This window comes from Rhinatrema bivittatum, chromosome 3 (assembly GCF_901001135.1).
Source record: "Rhinatrema bivittatum chromosome 3, aRhiBiv1.1, whole genome shotgun sequence".
Lineage (NCBI taxonomy): Eukaryota > Metazoa > Chordata > Amphibia > Gymnophiona > Rhinatrematidae > Rhinatrema > Rhinatrema bivittatum.
The window spans coordinates 284,126,799-284,148,161 of NC_042617.1; the positions used below are offsets into that span (position 1 = coordinate 284,126,799).

The 21,363-nt window shown below is 45.9% G+C and overlaps 1 protein-coding gene across 1 annotated transcript in view; it reads left to right on the plus strand.

Moving 5' to 3' along the window:
• The window catches only part of LRP1 (LDL receptor related protein 1), a 657,378-nt gene that overhangs the window by 514,359 nt on the left and 121,656 nt on the right, over positions 1-21,363 (plus strand). Inside the window, 2 exon segments of the mRNA XM_029594881.1 lie at positions 6,533-6,658; positions 6,955-7,071. Of these exon segments, the coding sequence (XP_029450741.1) occupies positions 6,533-6,658; positions 6,955-7,071 (243 nt within the window).

Genomic DNA, 21,363 nt, shown 5'->3' on the forward strand with positions numbered 1-21,363 from the left:
CACTCCCAGCTCAAGAAACTGGCAGTGGAATCCACACTGAATAAGGCTCCTCAGTCTGAGGGTTATAACTCTGGTACACACACCCCAAGTAAATATGGAGCGTTATTCCATCTATTTTATCGTGCCCAAGAAAGAAGGCTCATTCCATCCCATCCTGGATCTCAAGAGCGTCAACATCATCTGCAGATATTGCATTTCCGCATGGAAACTCTCCACTTCGTCATAATGGCAGTGCAATCGGGAGAGTTCTTAACTTCCCTGGATCTCTTCGAAGCCTACCTTCATATTCCAGTCCATCAAGACCACCAGCGTTTCTTACGCTTTGCGGTACTGGGCCGCCATTACCAGTTCCGGGCGTTACCCTTCGATCTGGCCACTGCCCCCAGACAATTCTCCAAAATTATGATGGTTGTGGCAGCAGCACTGAGGAAAGAAGGGATCCTGGTGCACCCCTACTTGGACGACTGGCTGATCTGGGCGAAGTCAGTGGAAGAGAGCCTTCAGGTGACCAGCAGGGTCAGGTCCTTCCTACAGGAACTCGGTTGGGTCATGAACATGGAAAAGTACATCCTCAATCCCTCCTAATCCTTACAGTACCTGGGGGCCCGATTCGACACCAAGCAAAACAAGGTCTTCCTCCCTCCCCCAAGGAGGAGGAAACTGATGGACCAAGTACCCGGTTGACGACCGCAATGCGCCCCAAAGTGTGGGACAGTCTTCAGGTCCTCAACCTCATGGCATCAATACTGGAAGTAGTATCGTGGGTGAGGGCTCATATGCAGCCTCTCCAGCTCTCCTTACTCTCATGTTGGAACCCACTATCCCAAGACTACTCGATTCTCCTCCACCTACCAACGGAGGTATGCTCTCAGCTCCAGTGGTGGCTACAGGAAATCCACGTAAGCAAGGGTGTAAGCCTATCCCCACCGAGCTGGATCGTCCTCACGACAGACATGAGCCTTTGAGGGTGGGGAGCCCACTGTCAGGAGCTGACAGCCCAGGGACAATGGACTAAGGAAGAGGCGAACTGGAACATAAACTGCCTGGAAGCTCGAGCAGTCAAACTAGCATGCCTGCAGTTTAGCCACAGGCTCCAGGGGCAAGCCATCCAGGTGATGTCAGACAGCGCAACAACGGTTGCCTACATCAACCACCAGGGAGGAGCCAAGAGCCATCAGGTGTCTCTGGAAATAGACCCCTTATGGAATGGATAGAGTTAAAACTATAAGGGATCTTGGCCTCCCATATTGCAGGAAAAGACAACATCACAGCGGACTTCCTCAGCAGGGAAAGCCCTGACTCGGGGGAATGGATGCTGTCGACCAAAGGCTTCCAGCTTCTAGTAAATCGCTGGGGCCTCCCGGCCATGGATCTACTGGCCACATCTTACAATGCGAAAGTGCCCCTGTTCTTCAGTCACAGACTAGATCAGCACTCCCAAGGGATCAACGCCCTCGTCCAGACCTGGCCAGAGGAGGACTTGCTGTACGCCTTCCCCCCATGGCCTCTACTGGGCGAGATCATCTGCAAGATAGAACACCACAGAGGTTTAATCCTCCTAGCGGCCCCAGATTGGCCCAGATGCCCAAAGATGCAGGGGCCTCGTCCTGGCCATCCAGAAGTGGAGAGGGAGGATGGGATGGACTTTGAAGATCCACAGGGGGAAGGAGACTCCTCTCCGATAGTGGACCCGGAGGAGTCAGACGGGGATCTCACCCCCGGTCTGGATGCAGGTAAAGATGATGATGAGACCCTCCTAGAAGGTGCCAGGCCTGATGGAGACAACCCCCGAGTGGTCCACCTATTTAAAAGGGAGGAACAGAGACCTCTTATTCCCCTGGTTTTGGAGGAATTGGGAATGAAGCTGGTTCAGGAAGAGTCTGATAGCGAAGGAGTTAATCCAGTCCCGGTTGATCTCAGAGGTCCGCCGAGTGCTTTCCCTATTCCAAACAAGATTCAAAAGCTGAATAGCTGGGAGTGGGATACCCCGGAGACGGACTTAAAAGTGGGGAGGGCGATGAAAGAGCGAGAAAAGAGCACAACGAGAGCTCCCTCCTGCACAGTGCATTGAATCAGGATCTCAGTATTCCTGGGGTTAGGACTACTACTCTGTGGATACCCCTGAAGAGAAGATGTCCATGGGTCTCCCTGTCAACCCCTCTTCTCCACTGAATAAAAGGAAGTCCTCTCCTGAGGACCTATTTTGCAGTTTATATAAGGGAAATGGCTGAGACCATTCCATTTACCTTTCAGATGAAGAGTTCAGGAACAAGATGCTGGACATCCTCCAGTACATGGAACCCCCTAAGGAAATTGTGGTAGTTCCAGTTCATGAGACTTTTCTGGATGTGGGAGAACCCCCTCACAGTGGCTCCTGTCAATAAGAAGGCTTCTGGATTCGAAAAGCATCAGCTGCCGCATCAATCTGTGGTCATTGAATCCACTCTCAAAAAGGTCAAGCGATTTAGGACCCTCTCCTCTATGCCCTCGGGGAGGGATTCTAGGACCATGGATACTATTGGGCAAAAGACTTTTCAGGATGCTATGCTGATTTCCTGCATAGCGGCCTACCAGCTCTTCAAGAGCCAGTACATGTGGAACATTCTGAAGCAGATGCAGGGGTGACTAAGCAGCTCGCTCTAAAGCTTTAAGATGCCCTCCAGTCACTGGTGACCAAAAGGGTTGGAATGTGGAAAACATGGGATCCATTTGACCTATGATATTGTTGAAGCAGCATCAAGACTTTCTACCCTAGGGATCAGAGTGCACATATTCACTTGGCTGCGGGCCTCAGATCTCTACCTAGAAGTGCAGCAAAGGCTTGCTGATGTGCTATGCAATGGCATCTCTTCAGAGATAGGGTTAAGGTTTGTGGTGGCCCGGATCTGGATCATTGTTCAATGCTCCAGCAGCTCTCCATGGGTACTCCAAACCCAGCCTTCTTTTCTAGGAGATACCTGAGATCAGGCAGAAGAGAAATTTCTTCTGCCTGACAAGACATTACTCTCCGCCCTCTTGGTCCCGATCACAATAGGCCCCTCCACCTATCCAGGATAGCAGAGAGTGCCTAAGCCCCAAACAGCATCCCAGTCAACACTTGGGTTGGGGTTTTAACTGGACTGCAGAGAGCATAGCCAGAATCCCAGTATCCATGCCAGAGGACCTTCCAGCCAGGGACAGAATACAGTTTTATGTAAGCTAGTGGCCCAGTATAACCTTGGATTTGTGGGTCCTCAGCATCATCAAGAGAGAGTACAAAGTGAATCTATTGACTCTTCCACCAGATCAGCTCGCAGACCCATCTTAAGGTCGTGCGCCACATCAAGAAGTTCTTCAAATGGAGCTCTTCTCCTTCTTAATAGCCAATATAGTCAAACCTGTTCCACCAAGGCAAAGAGAGCAGGGGTTTTACTTCAAGTATTTCCTGATTCCAAAGAAAAGAGGGGGACTCAGTCTCATCCTGGACCTAAGAGCCGTGAACAAATTCAAATTCATCTACAGAGAAATTCAAGATGGTTTTTCTGGGTACCTTAATCCTCTTTCTTAAAAAGGGGACTGGCTCAGCTCTCTTGATCTAAAGGATGTTTATACTCACATAAGAGATTTTTCCAGATCACAGGAAATATCTCCGTTTCATAGTAGGAAAGCACCACCTCTAGTATTATTTCTGCCATCTGGGCTAGTGTCTGCCCATGTGTCTTTACAAAATGTCTAGCTGTGCTGGTGGCACACTTATACACCTACACAAACTGGGGGGTGGGGGGGGGGGTGGTTTCTGACTACTCTGGCTGAGGATGTATTTAGAGGTTAGCCTGTATGGATTCAGAGTTCTCACCCAGACACAGACTAGTTTGAAGGCCACAGGCCAACTTCCATTTGAACTCATATTTACTGTTTTGCACTGAGAAATGCTTACAAATAGGCAAGAATCTGAGAACTATAGAGCCAGTAGTTCTATGGTAAGAAAGTAAGCAATTAACTGATACTGAAGCCCGAGAGAGTGAAGGCCACACAGCTGCACCTGAATTTGATAAGAACAAAGAGAGAAAGGGAACATTGCTGCACTCCCAAGCATCTAGTGTATAATGAGAAATAACAGCTAGAGCAGGAGAGAGCGCTTCTGGATGTGATAGCACAGACTGATCCTTTGGAAACCTGTAAGCTTTATATATATATGTAAGAATTATTATCTGCAACTAATTCTTCTGAATTGTCTGATTTTATTTGTTCTATCCTCTTATTGCTCAAATAAACTTACCGTATCTTTCGCACTATAAGACGCACCTGACCATAAGACGCACCTAGGGTTTAGAGGAGGAAAATAAGAAAAAAAATTATTGAGAGATTTGCAGGTCAACAGATGTTTCACTATAGATCTAATAAGACAGTTACCTTACAGATCAAACACATCCTTGAATCCGGTACAGCATCCAGCAAACCTCTGTTTTGTTTTGGAAGAATAGCCCTTCATTTTTTACTAAGCACACTCTCCGTTTGTGAACTCATTACCAAAGAGCATAGTTGTACAGGTCACTGCTGTGGGATTCCCAAGAAAGGTCCATGCCTCGAACTTGTGGTATCTTTAAATCCACTGGAGAATGGCCTGTGTCCTTTTTTCACATCCTGTTTATTTTGAACTGCTGTTTTTTGAAAGACTGCTGCGTTGACCAAGAAGTGCTTGCACCCTCTCTGGCTTCCAGCAGTAGCGGGTGGAGGAGGCTTCAAACGCCATGTCGGCACCAGATGGTGGAAGCTTTGGCCGGGGGGTGGGGGGAGGGGGGAGAAGGCAAGATCTGCAGTGCCACATTAGCGGCACGTGCGTCAGCCCACTCTGGCTTCCAGTGGTGGTGAAACCTCTCCCTCGGCGGTTCGCCCGATTCGGGCATTAAAATTAAAAAAAAGCTCACCGTTTCGCCGCAAACCGGCTCCATTTTCGGGCGGGCACGCAGCCCGGCATACCGTGATTGATGTCAGTATGGCATGCCGCGCTGTGCTCTGGCCTTCTACTTGGAGTAGACAGAATCCCATAGGAAGTCACCCGAACATTTTGTTTCTTTTTACACAAACAAGCTGGGGATCACTGTTGCCAAAACAGACTCTCTCTAATTGGCTAGCAGATTGCATCTCCTCCTGTTATACCCAGATGGGGTTTAATCTGGTGGGCCATGTCAAGGCTGATTTTGTCTGAGCCATGGCAGCGTTGGTGTCTCACTTGCGATCAGTCCCCATGGAGGAGATTTGCAAGGCTGCGACATGGAGTTCTTTCCACTCATTCATATCTTATTATTGTTTGTTTGTACTACCCCAAACCAAATGTGCCTGATACTTCGCTTTCGATGCATATCCAGCATGGCTCTCTGCTTCATGGCATGGGAAAGGCTGATACATCAAGCATTTCCAGCATAGCTCTCTGCTTCAACAGCAGGGGAATAAGAAAAGCTGAGGCTTCACGCATATCCAGAATAGCTTCAACTGCAGGGGAGAAGAAAAAAAAAAAAAAAAAGATTCGCACTCACAGAGCAGGGAGTAGCTGGCTTGTTACGGCGGTTACTACCCTAAACCAAAAGGGCCTGATACTTCACTTTCAATGCATAACCAGCATGGCTCTCCGCTTCAACGGCAGGAGAGAAGAAAAACAACCAATAGGGGCTGTATGACATAGTCTGGGTAAAGGGAATAAACATGGGTGTAGCTTGCTTATTGCAGCAGTTACTACCCCTACTACCCCTAACTAATCAAGCTAGGTATTTCACTTGGATGCAGCTCCATCACTGCTCTCTACATTAATGGTGGGGGTGGAAAGGAAATAGAACCAAGAGTTAAGAGAAAATGATAAGAATGAGAGAAAAAAATGTGTGAAGCTTGCTGGGCAGACTAGATGGGCCATTTGGTCTTCTTCTGCCGTCATTTCTATGGATAGAGACAGCAGGTTTTGCCAGTCTGTCCTTTGGAACTTGTTTGAGGTATAAAACCTACCTCTTTTCCACCTCGGGCCCATTGTTTTTATACCAGGCTGACCCTGCATAGGTTACTAATAAAATACAAAAAAATCTTGTTGCCAACAAAAACATTGTTTTGCCCTTTGACACTGGTTTTGTTGCTCCTTTTTTTTGTTGGGAGCAGTCTGTAGCTAGGGATTACCCATACATGCTTGTCCTCGGAGAAAGCATAATTGCTTACCTGTTAAGGTATTGCCCGAGGACAGCAGGATGGCAATCCTCGCCATTCTCGAGCCACTTCCTTGTGGAGGTGGTTTTTCCAAAATGGAATTTCATTCTTTGCTACAAAGAGACTGAAGGGAATCCTGCATGGATGCGTGTTATAGTAGCATGTCTAGGGCATGCCCATTGAGGCTCATTCAAAGCTCTAGAAACTCTGACATAGTTTTTCCGTGCTAGGCTCCATCAGATAATATCACCCATATGCAAGGACTGATATGCTGCCATCCTCAGAGAACACCTGTTATAGGTAAAGCAACTCTGCTTTGTTCTACTGGTTGAATGTACCACATTCACTGTGCTCTGTATTGCAGCTCAGATGACTTGCGGTGTGGACGAGTTCCGTTGCAAGGATTCTGGGAGGTGCATTCCAGCACGCTGGAAATGCGATGGTGAGGATGACTGCGGAGACGGATCTGATGAACCTAAAGAGGAGTGCGGTAAGTGAGGGTTGGTTATGCAGCAGTGGTCCACCGTGCAGCATAGCGCATGCATATTTGTTGGGGTAGCCTGTGGGGTGTATGCAGACCTCTGAAGTTTCATGGGTCTGGATTTTTTATTTATTTATTTGGTTTAGGGGTCTGCACTGTACTAGGAAATTGTGCCAAGAATATTTTTATATTGCAAAACTAATGTATTTTTTGTATGTGTGCATAAAATACATATACAATTTTGTTTATATGTCACTTTTATTAATTAAGTTGTTTTCCTATTTCTGAATGTTTTTGCATTTCAGATGAGAGAACATGTGAACCGTACCAGTTCCGCTGCAAGAATAATCGCTGTGTGCCAGGACGCTGGCAGTGTGACTATGATAATGACTGTGGAGACAATTCAGATGAAGAAAGCTGCAGTAGGTTTATCTTCTTAGAACTAAATTTTAATATGGACTCTGTCTTATCAAATACATGACAAATAGGTGTATTTTTGGAGCTGGCCATTGTTATCCTCCATAGGAGATTAATAAGGTCTTGTATCCCTAAAGAATTGCATTGGTTTGTTGCATTTTCTCAGTAGCCAAGACAACACTGATTCATCCCCGCACCCCCCCCAAAAGCAGAGGACCGATGGCACATTCCTGCCAAGGCAACTATTAGTGTTGCCTTTGTAGTCTGGCCAGGGTCTCTTTGGCACTTATCTCACTTGAGATCTCCGGCAGGGGAAATAAATATTATTGGCCAAAGACCTCAACAGCTGCTCCATCAGTGCCGGACCCAAAATCTCAATGTTTGCTTTGACAAGACTTTAAAAGAAATTCACATACAACATTTGTGTTTTGTATTGTTGGCTTTGGAAATGTCCTCCTGATTTCAGTAGTCATAAATTATAACAATTTGGGAGTCATTTTCAAAACCATTTATGCAAATAAAATTCAGTGTTATGCTCATAAGTGGCTGCACTAAAAATTGGCCAAGGCTCAGCACGCATTAAAAAAAAAAATGCACGTAAGCTGGTTTTATGGGCGCTGAGGAGATGAGTTCCCGGGGTGGACGGAGTTGGGAAGGTTCGACGCTTGCGCACTTGCAAGTTTTTATTTTAAAAAGTATGCTCTTAAGAGTGCACGAAACGTTCATGGGAGGCGGTGTAACTTCATGTGAATGAATGTGCCTGCATACTCTGCCATTCACCCAAATATTTCCAAAGCGATCTTTACATGTGCAGATTCACTTTGAAAGTTGCCAGTAAAATACGTATGTGTGGTCTACACGTGCCTGTTTACCACCTTGAGGTCTGTTTGAAAATGACCCTCTTTATGTACGTTGAAAAGTGAAACAAATTCATCTCAAAACTGCGCACAGATTACAACTGTGGCTGCCCCCTTATTGATTAATTGTTGACCTGCTTCCGGGGCCATTCCTTTCATGCCAATTACTTCAACTCCTACCCAATACTGCCCCTCCCGAATCTGAGCTAAGGGCCATTTGAAGTAAAGGAAGTTGGTTATAATTTGGGGAAAGCGAGAAGCGTTTTTTTTTTAAACATCGGGCATTCTGTGTTGGAAATAAAGTAACGAGGTTGATAGTCAGTGGGCTGGCGAGCAGGAAAGTTACCTGAGTAATTTTACCAGGATATATAATAGTCAGCAGAATTTAGCCATGTAAGTCTGCCACTGAATATATTCTTATAATCTCACCTGGCTAAAGCTAGGGCAGCATTTTCGCTCATCAGACTTACCCTGTTCAGTTTATTTGGCTAGGGCTGAATACCTGCGCTAGCCATATGTGTTTTAGCCATGCTGCTGGAATGCCACCCCGCCATCCTGCCTTTTTATCCAGCTAAATTTTACCTGGGTATTGATTGACCCGGGTGAAATTTCATCAGTGAGAGGGGGCGGGAATTTCAGATCTTTAGGTTTGTCCGGACAAACCTTTTTTGAATATTGACTTCATAGTTTCTAGATGGTACCATCTTTTATAGAAGAGGACGGTAGATGCGGAGAGAGGTGGAAAATGTATGCAACAGCCTTCCAGTGGAGTAGATGGAGCACAAAGTATCAGAATGTAATAAAAGGGCAATTCTGTTTGAAGAGTTTGCTTTCTAATGGAACAGTGCATTTTTACTTCGAGCAAAATTCCAGCTTTCTGTCCTGTAGGCAACAGTCCTTCTTAGAAGAGTGAAGAACCGTGAGCATGTTATTTTTTTCTAAAACCACCCCATTAAACACTGTTACCGTGACTAGAAACTGAAAAAATGGTTGACCCTGGTGGCTTGACCCCTGATCACTGGGTTTGGAATCTCGTAAAACAAAAGGAAAAAAGAGACTTGTACGCATACCAGTCATCTTTGCTTTTGCATGTATTTTCATCTGTGCTAAGAACCTATTGCCCTCGCTGTCTTTATGTGTGTGTATTTGGATGAATTTGATAGGAGAGTCTTTTTGTTAAAGTTCTAGTTCACCTGCCAAATTTCAGGCCAATCCATCCAGGGGACGATATCTCCACTCCCCTATCCCAGATAGATGTGCCATGAGCGGGCAGCATCCCCAAATTTTCAGAAGCAAGCAAGAAATGGCACGTCAAACACAACAAAACTATGAAATGCACCTACTTTCGTGTTACGCTAAAAGTGTACACGTCTCCAACTTGTTCCTAGTTGACTTTAGCAGGAATTGCATTTTTATTTCTAAAACTGGACCACTTCAGAAAAAAAAATCTGCTCCCTGGTTCTTCACCCTTGCAATAACAGACTGTGGAACACCTTAGTAAATAGCCAGGTTATGTTTTAGGTGTGCTATATTTGAAAGCAAAAGGCCAGCCACGTGAAGCATCATTCCTTCACTGTTCCTTCACTTCTAGTCTAGACTGTGGCTCTTTTCATGTTGTGTATTTTGAGTTTGTACCATTTCACCTCATCTTATGTTTTTTCCATTTTAACACTGTCGTACTGGGGCATCCAGAGGTAGGTTTTCATCAAAATTTTCAGTATAGCATTTTAATAAATTATTGCCAGATAAATTATCCAGGTTATATTGATACATTTCTGTTCCATCTTCTGTTGACTAGCTGTATACTGGGGTGGAAAAATATTTTGAAAAACCATGTGCCAGCGAAAATCTTTAAGAGCCAGAGGATGTATTTATAATTTTAAAATTCTGTTAGCTTTTTTTTTTTTTTTTTTTGAAACATTGTGTGTTTGATGCTTCTTATAGCTTCTTTTGCTCATTTCTGGGAGGAGGGAAGAGTTTACAGTCTTTGTTTTCTGTTTTTTTTATACTTTTCTATACTTCCCTTTCTCAGCCTTCTTCCTTTCTCTTCCCTTCCCAGCTTCTTCTCCTCTTCGTTTCCCCAGCCTCTCTTCCTCAAAGCCGCCTCCTATCTCCAATAAGTGCATTTCTGCCTCTGGCAGCCCATCATGGTCCATGTAGGGTCACAACAGCTGTTCCTCCTCAGCATGACCCAGCAGGGGCCATGTCGGGCAGGCAATAGAAAATTACATTTTGACTACCTGGGTAACTAAGATTTTTCCACCCCATGTATATATATATAGTATATCTATATCTTTGATAATCATTGCATCTACAAATGAGCAGAGACCTGCTTGCCTGCTCCCCCATGCATGGCTCATTTTTCAGCAGTCTTTCCATCTGTTTTGTAAAATAATCCCAGATTTCTGTGAATCCCAGCATTTTTCTTTGGCTCCCTCATCCTCCCTAAAACTCAGAGGTCCATAATTGAATGCTTCGGCAAGCACAAAGTTACCTGGATAACTAGGACAGTAATTTCCCTGAGCAGACTCGCCTGTGCTAATTTTATCTAGAAGGCAATGAATATTGGTGCTATCTAGATAAATTTAGGATATGCCCCTTCTATTTTTATCTGGCTAAACTTTACCCAGGGAAAGTTACCTAGGTAACATTTTCTTGGTCAATGGGGAGGGAAATTTAAATCTAGGGGTTTGTCTGGGTAATTTTGAAAGTTACCCAGATAAACCCTTTTCAGTATCAACCTCTGAGAAAATGGAGTAAGGCTGCATAATATAGGAAAAGCAAAGAATAAGAGGAGTTTCAGGTGCAAAGCAAATGAGCTCCATAATGTAAAAGTGTTGCACTTCCTGGTAACTTTATTTATTTATTTGCTTTATATTCTGCTTTTTTTTTTAAGTTAACTGCACCACTGGTCCAATTAATGTGGGATGCTGGAATGCACCTTCCCGAAGGAGTGCGTGGCAAAACAGGGGTTTCAGCTTTTAATGTTGTCATTTTTCTATCTTGTGAAATGTCTTTCCCTTTAGAAGCTCCGTATTCTTTACTAATTTTAAGTTACACAGCAGGCAGCAACATAACAGTATTTTATTTATTTATTTATTTATGTTTTTTATATACCGGTCTTCTTACATTGTATGCAAATCAAATCGGTTTACAGAGAACTGTTGAAACTTGCTTGGGGGCAATTACATATAACGAAGAACTTTTTTTAAACAAACAGATAAAATAGAACTTTTTAAACAATAGTTACCTAGAGAAATATATTTGACAAAAAACAATGTTTTAAATGTCTAAATGTCTTAATGTTTTAAATAGAGCTTTTAAATAGCATTTATAATGAAGAAAATAATAAATAGCCAAAAAACAATGTCTAAATCAAACATAGTATTAGGAATTATTCCTATTCCTAATTGTATAGATGTCTTGCAAGAGGCAGGAAACAGAAGTCATTGGATAACTAACTTCCGCTTGAGTGCATCGAATGACCCATTGTGGGAATGAAAATTCAGAGGTGGGGAGGAGGGAGGAGCTGGAGTTATGCATTTTAGAGTGAGGCAGATGCAAAAATAACAGGTTGAAAGCTGCTTGTTAGTGGTCAGGGAAATGCTTGGCTGAATAACCAAGTTTTCAGCGTTCCATAGCATTAGTAGCTGGAGCCGACAAGGTTACTTTCTGAGTCAGAATGAGTTGCTGACATCATGCTGCGAGGGTAGTCAAAGTGACAGTTGAAAGTCACCATTACAAACTGATGGGACAGGCCTGAGCTGGGAGCTAAAATGTTTATAAACTTAATGTCTAACAGGCCGATACAGTACAGTGCGCTCCGGTGGCGCGCACTGTTAACCCGCATTTGGACATGCGATTTCGACGTGCTAGCTTTATCTCTTATTCAGTAAGGGGTAATAGTGCGTCGAAAACGAGCGTCCAACCCCCCGAGACTAATAGCACCCGCAACATGTAAATGCATGTTGATGGCCCTATTAGTTATTCCCGCGCGATACAGTAAGTAAAATGTGCAGCCAAGCCGCACATTTTACTTTAAGAAATTAGCGCCTACCCAAAGGTAGGCGTTAATTTCTGCTGGCGCCGGGGAAATGCACAGAAAAGTAGTAAAAACTACTTTTCTGTGCACCCTCTGACTTAATATCATGGCGATATTAAGTCGGAGGTCCCAAAAGTTAAAAAAAAAAAAGTTAAAAATTAAAAAAAAAAAAAAGTAAAATGGGCCTGCGGCTCGCGGGTTGAAAACCGGATGCTCAATTTTGCCGGTGTCCGGTTTCCGAACCCGTGACTGTCAGCAGGGTTGAGAACCGCCGCCAGCAAAATTGAGCGTCGGCTGTCAAACTCGCTGACAGCTGCCGCTCCTGTCCAAAAAGAGGCACTAGGGACACGCTATTGTCCCTAGCGCCTCTTTTTCCCGAGGGCCCTAATTTAAATAAATTAATTTACTGAATCGCACGCACAGGAGAGTGGCCTGTGCGTGGCCGGGAGAGCAGGCGCTCACCTGTTCTCCCGCGATTTTTACTGTATCGGCCCGTAAGTGCTTAAGGCTCTGTGTGCTGACTGGATAGAGCATTTGAGAAGCCCAGCAGCTGCCTCTTGGCTGTTTTTGTTATAACAGCCTTTAGACTTTTTTAATTCCCATTTTCAATTTTATTTATTTATTTATTTGCATGATTTTCTATACCGACATTCGTTTAGTAACATCACATCGGTTCACAATTAACATGAAGGATAGCAACGGTGCTTTACAATTGAAACTGAGAAGACAAATATGAAAACTGAAAAATACAATAAAGATAATACAACTAATTAATGATAAATAGCAATAAAATATTTAACTAAAGGAAATAAATATGGAGAGATAGCAACAGTGCTTTTTTACCCACTCGTTTGGAATGTATTTGGGTCTGTTTACTGAGCACCTTTCGTGACCACATATTACCTAATCTTTTCCCTGTACATACCTGGATCAGTCCAGACAGTGGGTTGAGCCTCCTGTCCAGCAGATGGAGACAGAGAAAGGGTATCCTATATCAGGGCAGTGCTCACCCTGTGTCCCTTCAGTATTTCTCTGCTCCAGCAGATGCAGATAATAGAACCTGTGGTTCCCTTTCTTGTAGCAGTTTTTGGTTTGCGGAAGTTTCTTCTTCCTTTCTTTGCTTTTAAGGATCAAGCAAGTACAAGTTTAATTCTCAATATAAAAAAAAAAAATTGTCAAGGTATACTGGAGCAGTTTGTTCTGCTTCTAGCTCTTGATTGGGTCTAGGAGGGACCTGTCCCCTTGATTTATTCAGCCTAGGACCTTTTTTCCCGGTGACCACTTGCCTGGCTTGGGGTGATATTGGTTGTCCAGTCCCTCCCCCCTTCAGACCCCTGAAATGTGTCATGCCTTGGGTCTCCTGGGTTAAGAGAATTACATTCCTCTGCCCCTTTAAGCTGTTTTAAAAAAACAAACCAAAAAAAAAAAACCCAGAAAGAGCATTTTATTTTCATTCAGAACCTTGGACAAGGACTGGACTGGCAGCTCGGGGGGGGGGGGGGGGGGGAAGGAGCGCTGAGCAGATTTTCTCTTCTCCCGCTCCCGGCAACCAGGCATACGAGGATTTTACTTTTCACTTGGTGACTCCTCTCCCCCCCCCCCCCCCCCGATGCCTCGATTGCCATTTTGTGAGGCATGTGGTGAGCCGGCTTTGCAGCTCTCCCGCGAGGAGGTTTGCTCAAATTGCTTAATTGGCGGGGAAGGGCCCTCCTCAATGCCAACGAAATCAGCTGTGCCTAAGAAATCAGCAGTTTCTGTTTGAGCAGGCAAGCGCGCTGCTAGGCAGGCCCTGTCCCTGAAAACTGCGGGAACGGCAGCCATTTTGGATGCAGGGCTCCAGCCTATTTCTTTGCCAGATGGGGGAAGGGATTCTGCAAATCATCAATCCCCAATCCCCACCAGATTTAAGCCCTGTGGAATCTCCAGATGTGATTCCTGATCCTCAGGATGATATTTCCCCTCCTCCAATGCCAAGGAAATCCCCCTCCTATTTCACAAACGATTTTGCACTTTTATTGCATAAAGCTTATGTCGCTAATTTACTGCAGCAGGATGATCCCCCACAAAGACCTCCCTCCCCTGCAGGCTCCTATAGGCCCTCCTCCTACAAAGGTGCCTAGGGTATCTTCTGACTAGGCACCTAAGCTTCCAGATTCCCAGAGGACCAATCAGGTTCAGACTATTCCAGGGGTGCAAAACCCGCCGAATCCCCCTACCCCTCCTCAGCTTCCTGACACTGATCCGGATGCAGATTCTATATCTCTGAATCACCCGGTCAATGGCAACGACCCTCATGTCCTGTGATTATTCCAGCAGGAGGAACTGGACTCGCTCATACCCTTTGTTCTAGCTGAATTGGACATCAATGCCCATCCAAAGGACGCCACGAGTACCCCGGCTTCAAGTAACATAGACCCTGTCCTGGCAGGACTGAGAGCCCCTCCATGTACCTTCCCTTTTCATCCTGTGCTAATGCAGTTACTGCTCCGGGAATGGGAAGCTCCGGAATCCGGGTTACGGGTGGGCAGGGCAATGGACAAGCTCTACCCCTCCTGGACCAATGCCTTGAGATGCTCAAAATCCCTAAGGTGGATGCTTCGGTGTCCGCTGTAACAAAGAGAACCACCATCCTGGTGGTGGGAGCGACGGCTTTGAAGGACCTTCAGGATTGGAAGTTGGAGGTACATTTCAAGAGGATTTTTTTAAGTCCTAGCACTTGGTGTTCATGCGACAGTCTGTAGCAGTCTCATGCAGTGGGCAAGACTCAGGTGGGTTCAACAACTGCTCAGCTCCCAGGACCTCCTGGCTGCAGAGGCGGAACAGGCGGAGCGGCTGGAAGCCGCGGTTGTATATGGGGCTGACGCCCTCTATGATCTTCTCTGGGTGCAGGCTAGAGCCATGGTTTCTGCGGTGTCAGCTAGACGACTCCTCTGGCTGCGGAATTGGGCGGCAGACTCCTCTTCTAAATCGCAGTTGGGCACTCTCCTTTTCAAGGGTAAGTTGCTTTTTGGTGAGGACCTGGATCAGCTTATTAAATCTTTGGGTGACAACAAGGTTCATAAGCTGCCTGAGAACTGCCCTAAACAGTCCAAGTCTTTTTTTTCCCTCGTGCTCACGTTTCAGTGGGCAGCGCAGGGTACAACAACCCGCTGGGGCTGTCCCAAAGACAGACCTCCACTAGATCGCAATCATGGTCTCATTCCTTTCATGGACGATGTCCATTCCGAAATGGCCACCCTTAAGGATCAGCCACAAAGTCCTCCCAATGAGATGCGGCCAGCCCATTCCTCCGTTCCCAACTTAGGTGGACGTCTGTCCCTATTTCACGAGGAATGGGTCAAAATTACTTTGGATCAGTGGGTCCTCGAGGTAATCGAAAGAGGCTACGCTTTAGAATTTGCTCGGGATCTCCCGGACCACTACTTAATCTCTCCCTGAGGGAGCCGGAAGCATCCAGCAATGTGCCAGACTCTAGACAGGCTTCAAGAGCTCGGTGCCATAGTCCCAGTCCCCCTGAAGGAACAGGGATCCGGCCAGTATTCCATCTACTTCGTCGTCCCTAAAAAGGACGGCTTTTTTCGACCAGTTCTGGACCTCAAGAGAGTCAACAAGGCGCTCAAGGTTCCCCACTTTCTGATGGAGACCCTGAGGGCAGTCATAGCGACGGTTCGCTCAGGCGAATTCCTTGCCTCTCTCGACTTGACGGAGGCCTACCTGCACATCCCGATCCACCAGGAACACCAGAGGTATCTTCGTTTCAACATCCTGGGTCGGCACTACCAGTTCCGGGTGCTCCCGTTTGGTCTTGCCACTGCTCCTTGCACATTCACCAAAATCATGGTGGTGGTGGCGGCCTTCCTCCACCAGGAGGAGTCCTAAGTCGTCAACACCTAGATCCCAGAGAGTGGGAGTTGTCTGAAGAGACAATGGATCTTGTCGTGCGCAAGTGGGGAGCCCCCCCACTTAGATTTGATGGCCATCCTGAGGAATGCAAAGGCTCCCAGATTCTTCAGCCACAGATGGGAGCACTGCTCAGAAGGGGTGGGTGCCCTGGTGCTCCCTTGGCCTTGCGACATCTTCCTCTACGTGTTCCCACCCTGGCCTCTGGTGGGAAAGGTACTCAGAAGAATAGAGCTTCACATGGGCCGGTCGTTCTCATAGCACCAGAATGGCCCCGGAGACCGTGGTTCGCGGATCTGGTGAACCTCGCAACGGACAGTCCTCTTCGCCTCGGTCACCTCCCAAACCTACTGTGGCAGGGTCCCATATTTTTCGATCAAGCGGATCGCTCATTAAATGAATAAATAAAATGTATTACCCTCCAATACCCATTTGGTTTTCGCACAGGATATAATGGGGTATTATAAGGAGAGAAACTTGCTTTTATAATCCCATGTTATTTTAGAATTTCTATTTCAGCCTGGCATCTCACTAATGCTGCTTGCTCCAGGAGGAATTGGGCTAATTTAGGGCCATCTACTCCCCTCTTCAGAATAATTGTATGTGCTTCTGCATGTTTAAGATGTCACAAATGGATTCTTATCTGAGGCCCAAACCTCATGATCAGGTTCTAAGATAGGATCCTTTGTACTGCTCTCTAAAGTGACTGCAAATTCTTTTGCCACTGATAATAACAGATTATCTTTTGCTGATGCTGAAAAATCAATCTGTACCCCAAAGCTAGTTAGTAAATCTCTCCCCATTAAATTTACTGGACAATTAGGAGAGAACAATAAATCTCAGTAGATTTCTTGTTCTCCTAGCTGTATTGAGAGTGGAGATGTAAATGTATTTCTTGGGGAATTCCTGAAAAGCCAGAAGCAGAAGTCTTGATTCCAGATAGCAGTGCTCGTTTGGGTAAATGTACGACGATAGAGCATGCAGCTCCTGAATCCACTACAAATGGCATTGTTTCTCCTGCTACAAATAAGTTAAGCACCGGTTCACAGATTGAAGCTGCTACTCGGACCAGTAATAGTCATTGCTGCTTTCTGCCTCATTATTGCTGAAACTGTGAGTACTGCTGATCACAGTCCCACAATCTTGTTTCCCCTCTACCTACGGCCCTGCACTCATCCTTATAATGTCCAAATTTCCAACAGATCCAGCACTGGACTCCTAGCCTTCAATTAGAGCTATCGAAACGTCCTAGACCTCGGCCCCGAAACATTCCTTGTCCTCTAAAAGAAGTCCTTCCTCTCATGTTCAGATTAAGTGGTGTGGGGGATTAAGTGGTGTAGGGGATACCAGAAATCATCTTCTTAGGAATCTAACTCCCATGCCAACTTTTGTCTTTCTATATTGTTGTCTGTACCTCAGTTTTTTTGTTCATCTGCATTGCATAAAATTTGGACTTTAATTTTCTAAGATCATTTTCAGGCTTCTGCTGTTCCTGCACATATTTACGGCAGAAGTGCAAAATATGCATCATCATTTTTGGGCAGGACTCAACTTCTAAACCTACTATACCTTCCAAACGTTTCTGTACTGTGGCAGGGAAGGTAGTCTTCAATATTTGGTAAAATAATGGCAACTGATTTAACTTCATTAAATTTGGTGTCTGTCTCTCTTAACCATGGCCTCTGTTGGAAACAGGATGCTGGGCTTGATGGACCCTTGGTCTGTCCCAGCATGGCAATTTCTTATGTTCTTATGTTCTTATGTATCTTGGAACATAGCTAAAAATTCTTTAATTTTCTCTTTAGCTGGGTCCCATCTGCTTGAGGCTAAAGCCGCAAAATCTTTTTGAGTAAGGAAAAGATCTCTCAGCGCTCCCCAAAGATGGAGGCGGATTGGGTTGAAATCATTTCCATCATGCTGGGAATGAATACAAGTAATATATGGAAACCCTGCTGTTGAAAGATTGTATCTAAATCTATAGCTGGGAGTTTCCCTAAAATAGCTTTCACATCCCCTATGGATAAGCGACATCCCTGCTCAGCCTTTCAGACTCCCGGATCCAGGGATTACCTCCTTTGTGAATAGGTGGCAATTTTTCTAGTATGGAATGCATGTCCATAAAGGTCCATGGTACATATTTAAGAGTTTGACCAGTATGAGTAAGTCCCTGACACTCATATTTTTCCCAGATCCATAATCCCTCTCTCATGTACTTAGAATTCCACCTAGGGTCCCCCATTTCACCAGTAATACATTGTCGATAAGTATTCATATGAGTGTGCTCAAAAGAACCCTCCTGGAGATATGGGATCATTTGTGGCGTCATTCCTTCTGTCCACCCTGCTAAATGATCAACCCAAGGATCTACAAACAAATAAGTTCCCTCATGCTTAGCCTCTACCTCCTTAGGTGTCCGCTGTACTGGATAAAGAGAAATGGATTCTGCACTTTTACCACTGCTTCTCCTCTTTTGAAATTATGATCGTGTAACTCTGCCCTCTATCCTTTCCTGTTGCTGCTGCAGTACTGTGGGTGTTATCACTTTCTGAAGATCACTGATATGGTCATCTATTTCCTGTAGTGAACACTACAAATTTTGTCTATCTATAATTGATCTTACTCTTCCCACAGAGGCACATTCCTCAGAGGTTTGATTAATTAAACCTGCTTCTTCAGTTTCTACTTTCTCCTGAATGAGATTGTGTTTTGAAGCACTTTCATTTAAATTAGTTGCAGTGCAAATCAGGTCTGCGTCTATTTGGCCCTTAGTACGGATTCTCCCTACTGCAGATTCATCTAATTGTGTATTACTTAAATTTGGATAAAGTTTAGGGAATTCTTCCTGTGAACCCTTCTGAATGATGGGCGGATCCTTCTTTGAATCTGCCTGCACAGTCTGGCGAGGAGGGAGGGGGGAGTAACCTACAGCACAAGTACCTTCTTGAAATGGAAATAAACCTTTTAACTGCTTATAAGAAGGGGGAGAGCTTTCAGACACAGTGTTAGGTGATGGATAATGCAAACGCCGAGTCTTTGACCAGAGATCAGAGAATTGCAAACGGTGTTCTAACTTCTTTGGACAATTACCTTTCTTTTTCCCTATGGCTTGAAACAATCCTTTTAGTGCCGAAACATCAAGAGAGCCTCTCTCTGGCCAGTATAAAGTGGAATCTCCTGACGCCCATTTCACCCATTTCTTGTGAAATCGTATTTCCTTATGCAAAAAAGGATTTTCATCTATCACTGTACTCAAAGCGGAGCTCATATTTATTACAAGTACCTCAGATCTTTACAAGTTATGGCTCCAAAACCTGGCGTTAAGGCAGAAAGAATTGCCTAGCATGAAGACCGTCCTGGTGATGGAACCAAGAAAGCATTTGCTACCCTTATGAGAAGGTAGTCTTAGAAAAGCAGTACAGGAAAGCAGGAAAGAGAGATCTAGAGTCAAGATAAAACAAAGGTAAATATCAAAGCAAAGTAAATATCAAAACAGATAAACTTATGATCGTTGAAAGAAGTTCTCTCTAACGTCATCTTCATTTAATGTCCCCACGCTGCACAAGTAGCCCACTCGATATGACGTTGCCCCTCGTAGCACAAGTAACTTCACTCGATACTATGTTCCCCAATAGATGTTACGCATGTCTTCACTCGATGTCTTTACGCCACACAAGTAACTTCACTCGATAGGGTCATAGCTTCACTGTTACGTCTTCACTTGATGTCCCTATGCCGCACAAATAACTTTATTTGATATGGTCGTAGCTTCACTGTTACTCATGTCTTCATTTGACATCCCTATGCTATGCCGCACAAATAACTTCACTCGATACAATCTTAGCCCCGCAGCACAAGTAACTTCACTTCATACTGCTACACAATCCTGTGGCACAAGTACCCCACTTGATGCCACTAATTTTACTCAAAATCTGCACTCATTAACTCATTTTTATAGAAAGTTTAATGGCCATTAACACTGCTTATTTCCTTTCTCCTCTCAACCATTCTCTGCTTACAGAAATCACAAGTAACAGCTTGGGGATAGTGGATCAGTGTCTGAGTCCCTGTCTAGCTGGCCAAACGTAAGGCAGGGGCTTCTCGCCTGGGATGTGTATAATGACAAAAATTATGGTGAAACCTCTGAGTGCATTGCACGCCAGGTTTCAAGAGGGGAATTAGAATAAGATAAAGATACAGTTCCCTGTACGTACCAGGATCAGTCCAAGACACCTGGGTTGTGACTCCGCACCAGTAGATGGAGACAGACTAAAACTTGTGGGCGGAGCATATATGCCCCTGTGCCAGTCACAGCCCCTCAGTCTTACTCTGTCTCCAGTAGGTGGTGCAGGTCCGGTCACAGCCCTGTCGGGCCTGATTCTGGTTCTTAGTCAGGTTCGCTTTTTGGTGTTTTGTTTTTTCTATTAGACCTTGGTTTTACTGTAAATTGGGGTTTTTTGTTTAATTTGGTTACTTTAGTCCCGGTTGCCCTACCTCCCTGGGGAGTTGTGAGGTCCTGAGGGGACTACCCTCCCCAGGTTGAGGCCGCTGCTAGGGTTGAGGACCCGGCTGGGCTAGTAGCAGCGTCAGGGGTGACACCGGGGAGCCCGGTTCACTCACCCCTGCAGGACATAGGGCTTTTCAGCACCTGGGACAGCGTTTTTTTTCTTATTTTTATAAAAAAAAAAAAAAAGTGTTTTTACTTTTGTTTTCAGTCGGCTCTCCGTTCCTTGGCGTTGCGCTCCGTTCCGCTCGAGGGGGGGCGTCTTCGGCAGGGGGGAGGTCGCCGATTTTCGCCGCTTTGAATTTTTGTTTTTATTCAGCGTCCCTCAGTGCTTTTCGGCGCGTCTTTGGTTTCCCGCGGTTTTTGCAATGCCGCGCGGCTCGCAGTGCAGGGCCTGCGACTCGGCGCGCGCGCGTCTCTCCCGGGACGGCCTTTGCTCGGCCTGCGTCCCGGGAGACGAGGGATCGTCGGCGGCTCCTCGGGGGGCCCGTTCCCGGGTCGCGCGATCGCCGTCGCAAGGGGGGGGTCCCCCTGATAGGCCTCCTGACCCGTTCCCGGTCAGCGCGGGAGTGGCGGCCATTTTGTCTACCGGCCGGGTAGTTTCGCGGGAAACAGTGGGGGCCTCGGTTTTACCTCCTACGCTTTCCCCGCAGCGGGGTGCGGCGGTGGAGGTTCCTTCAGAGGGGCCCCAGTCCCGGGGGCATTCGGAAAGCGACGCAACGGATTCGGGCGAGTTTTCTGAAGATTTGGCGCTTTTGCTGCGCAAAGTTCTCCGTGATAAGCGCAGCAATCGCAGACGGGGGGACGCCTCGGGTTCAAGGGTCCACCGGTCCCCGCCGCAGAAGAAGATGGCAAGGAGGGTGGCGAAGACCACCCAGAGCGCGGCCCGGGGCAAACTGCTTCCCCGAGGGGTGCCGCAGGACTCGGATTCCGAAGATACCTCCGGGGCGGACACAGAGGCCTCCGAGGAGTCCCTGCCGGGGGCCGGGACGGCAGC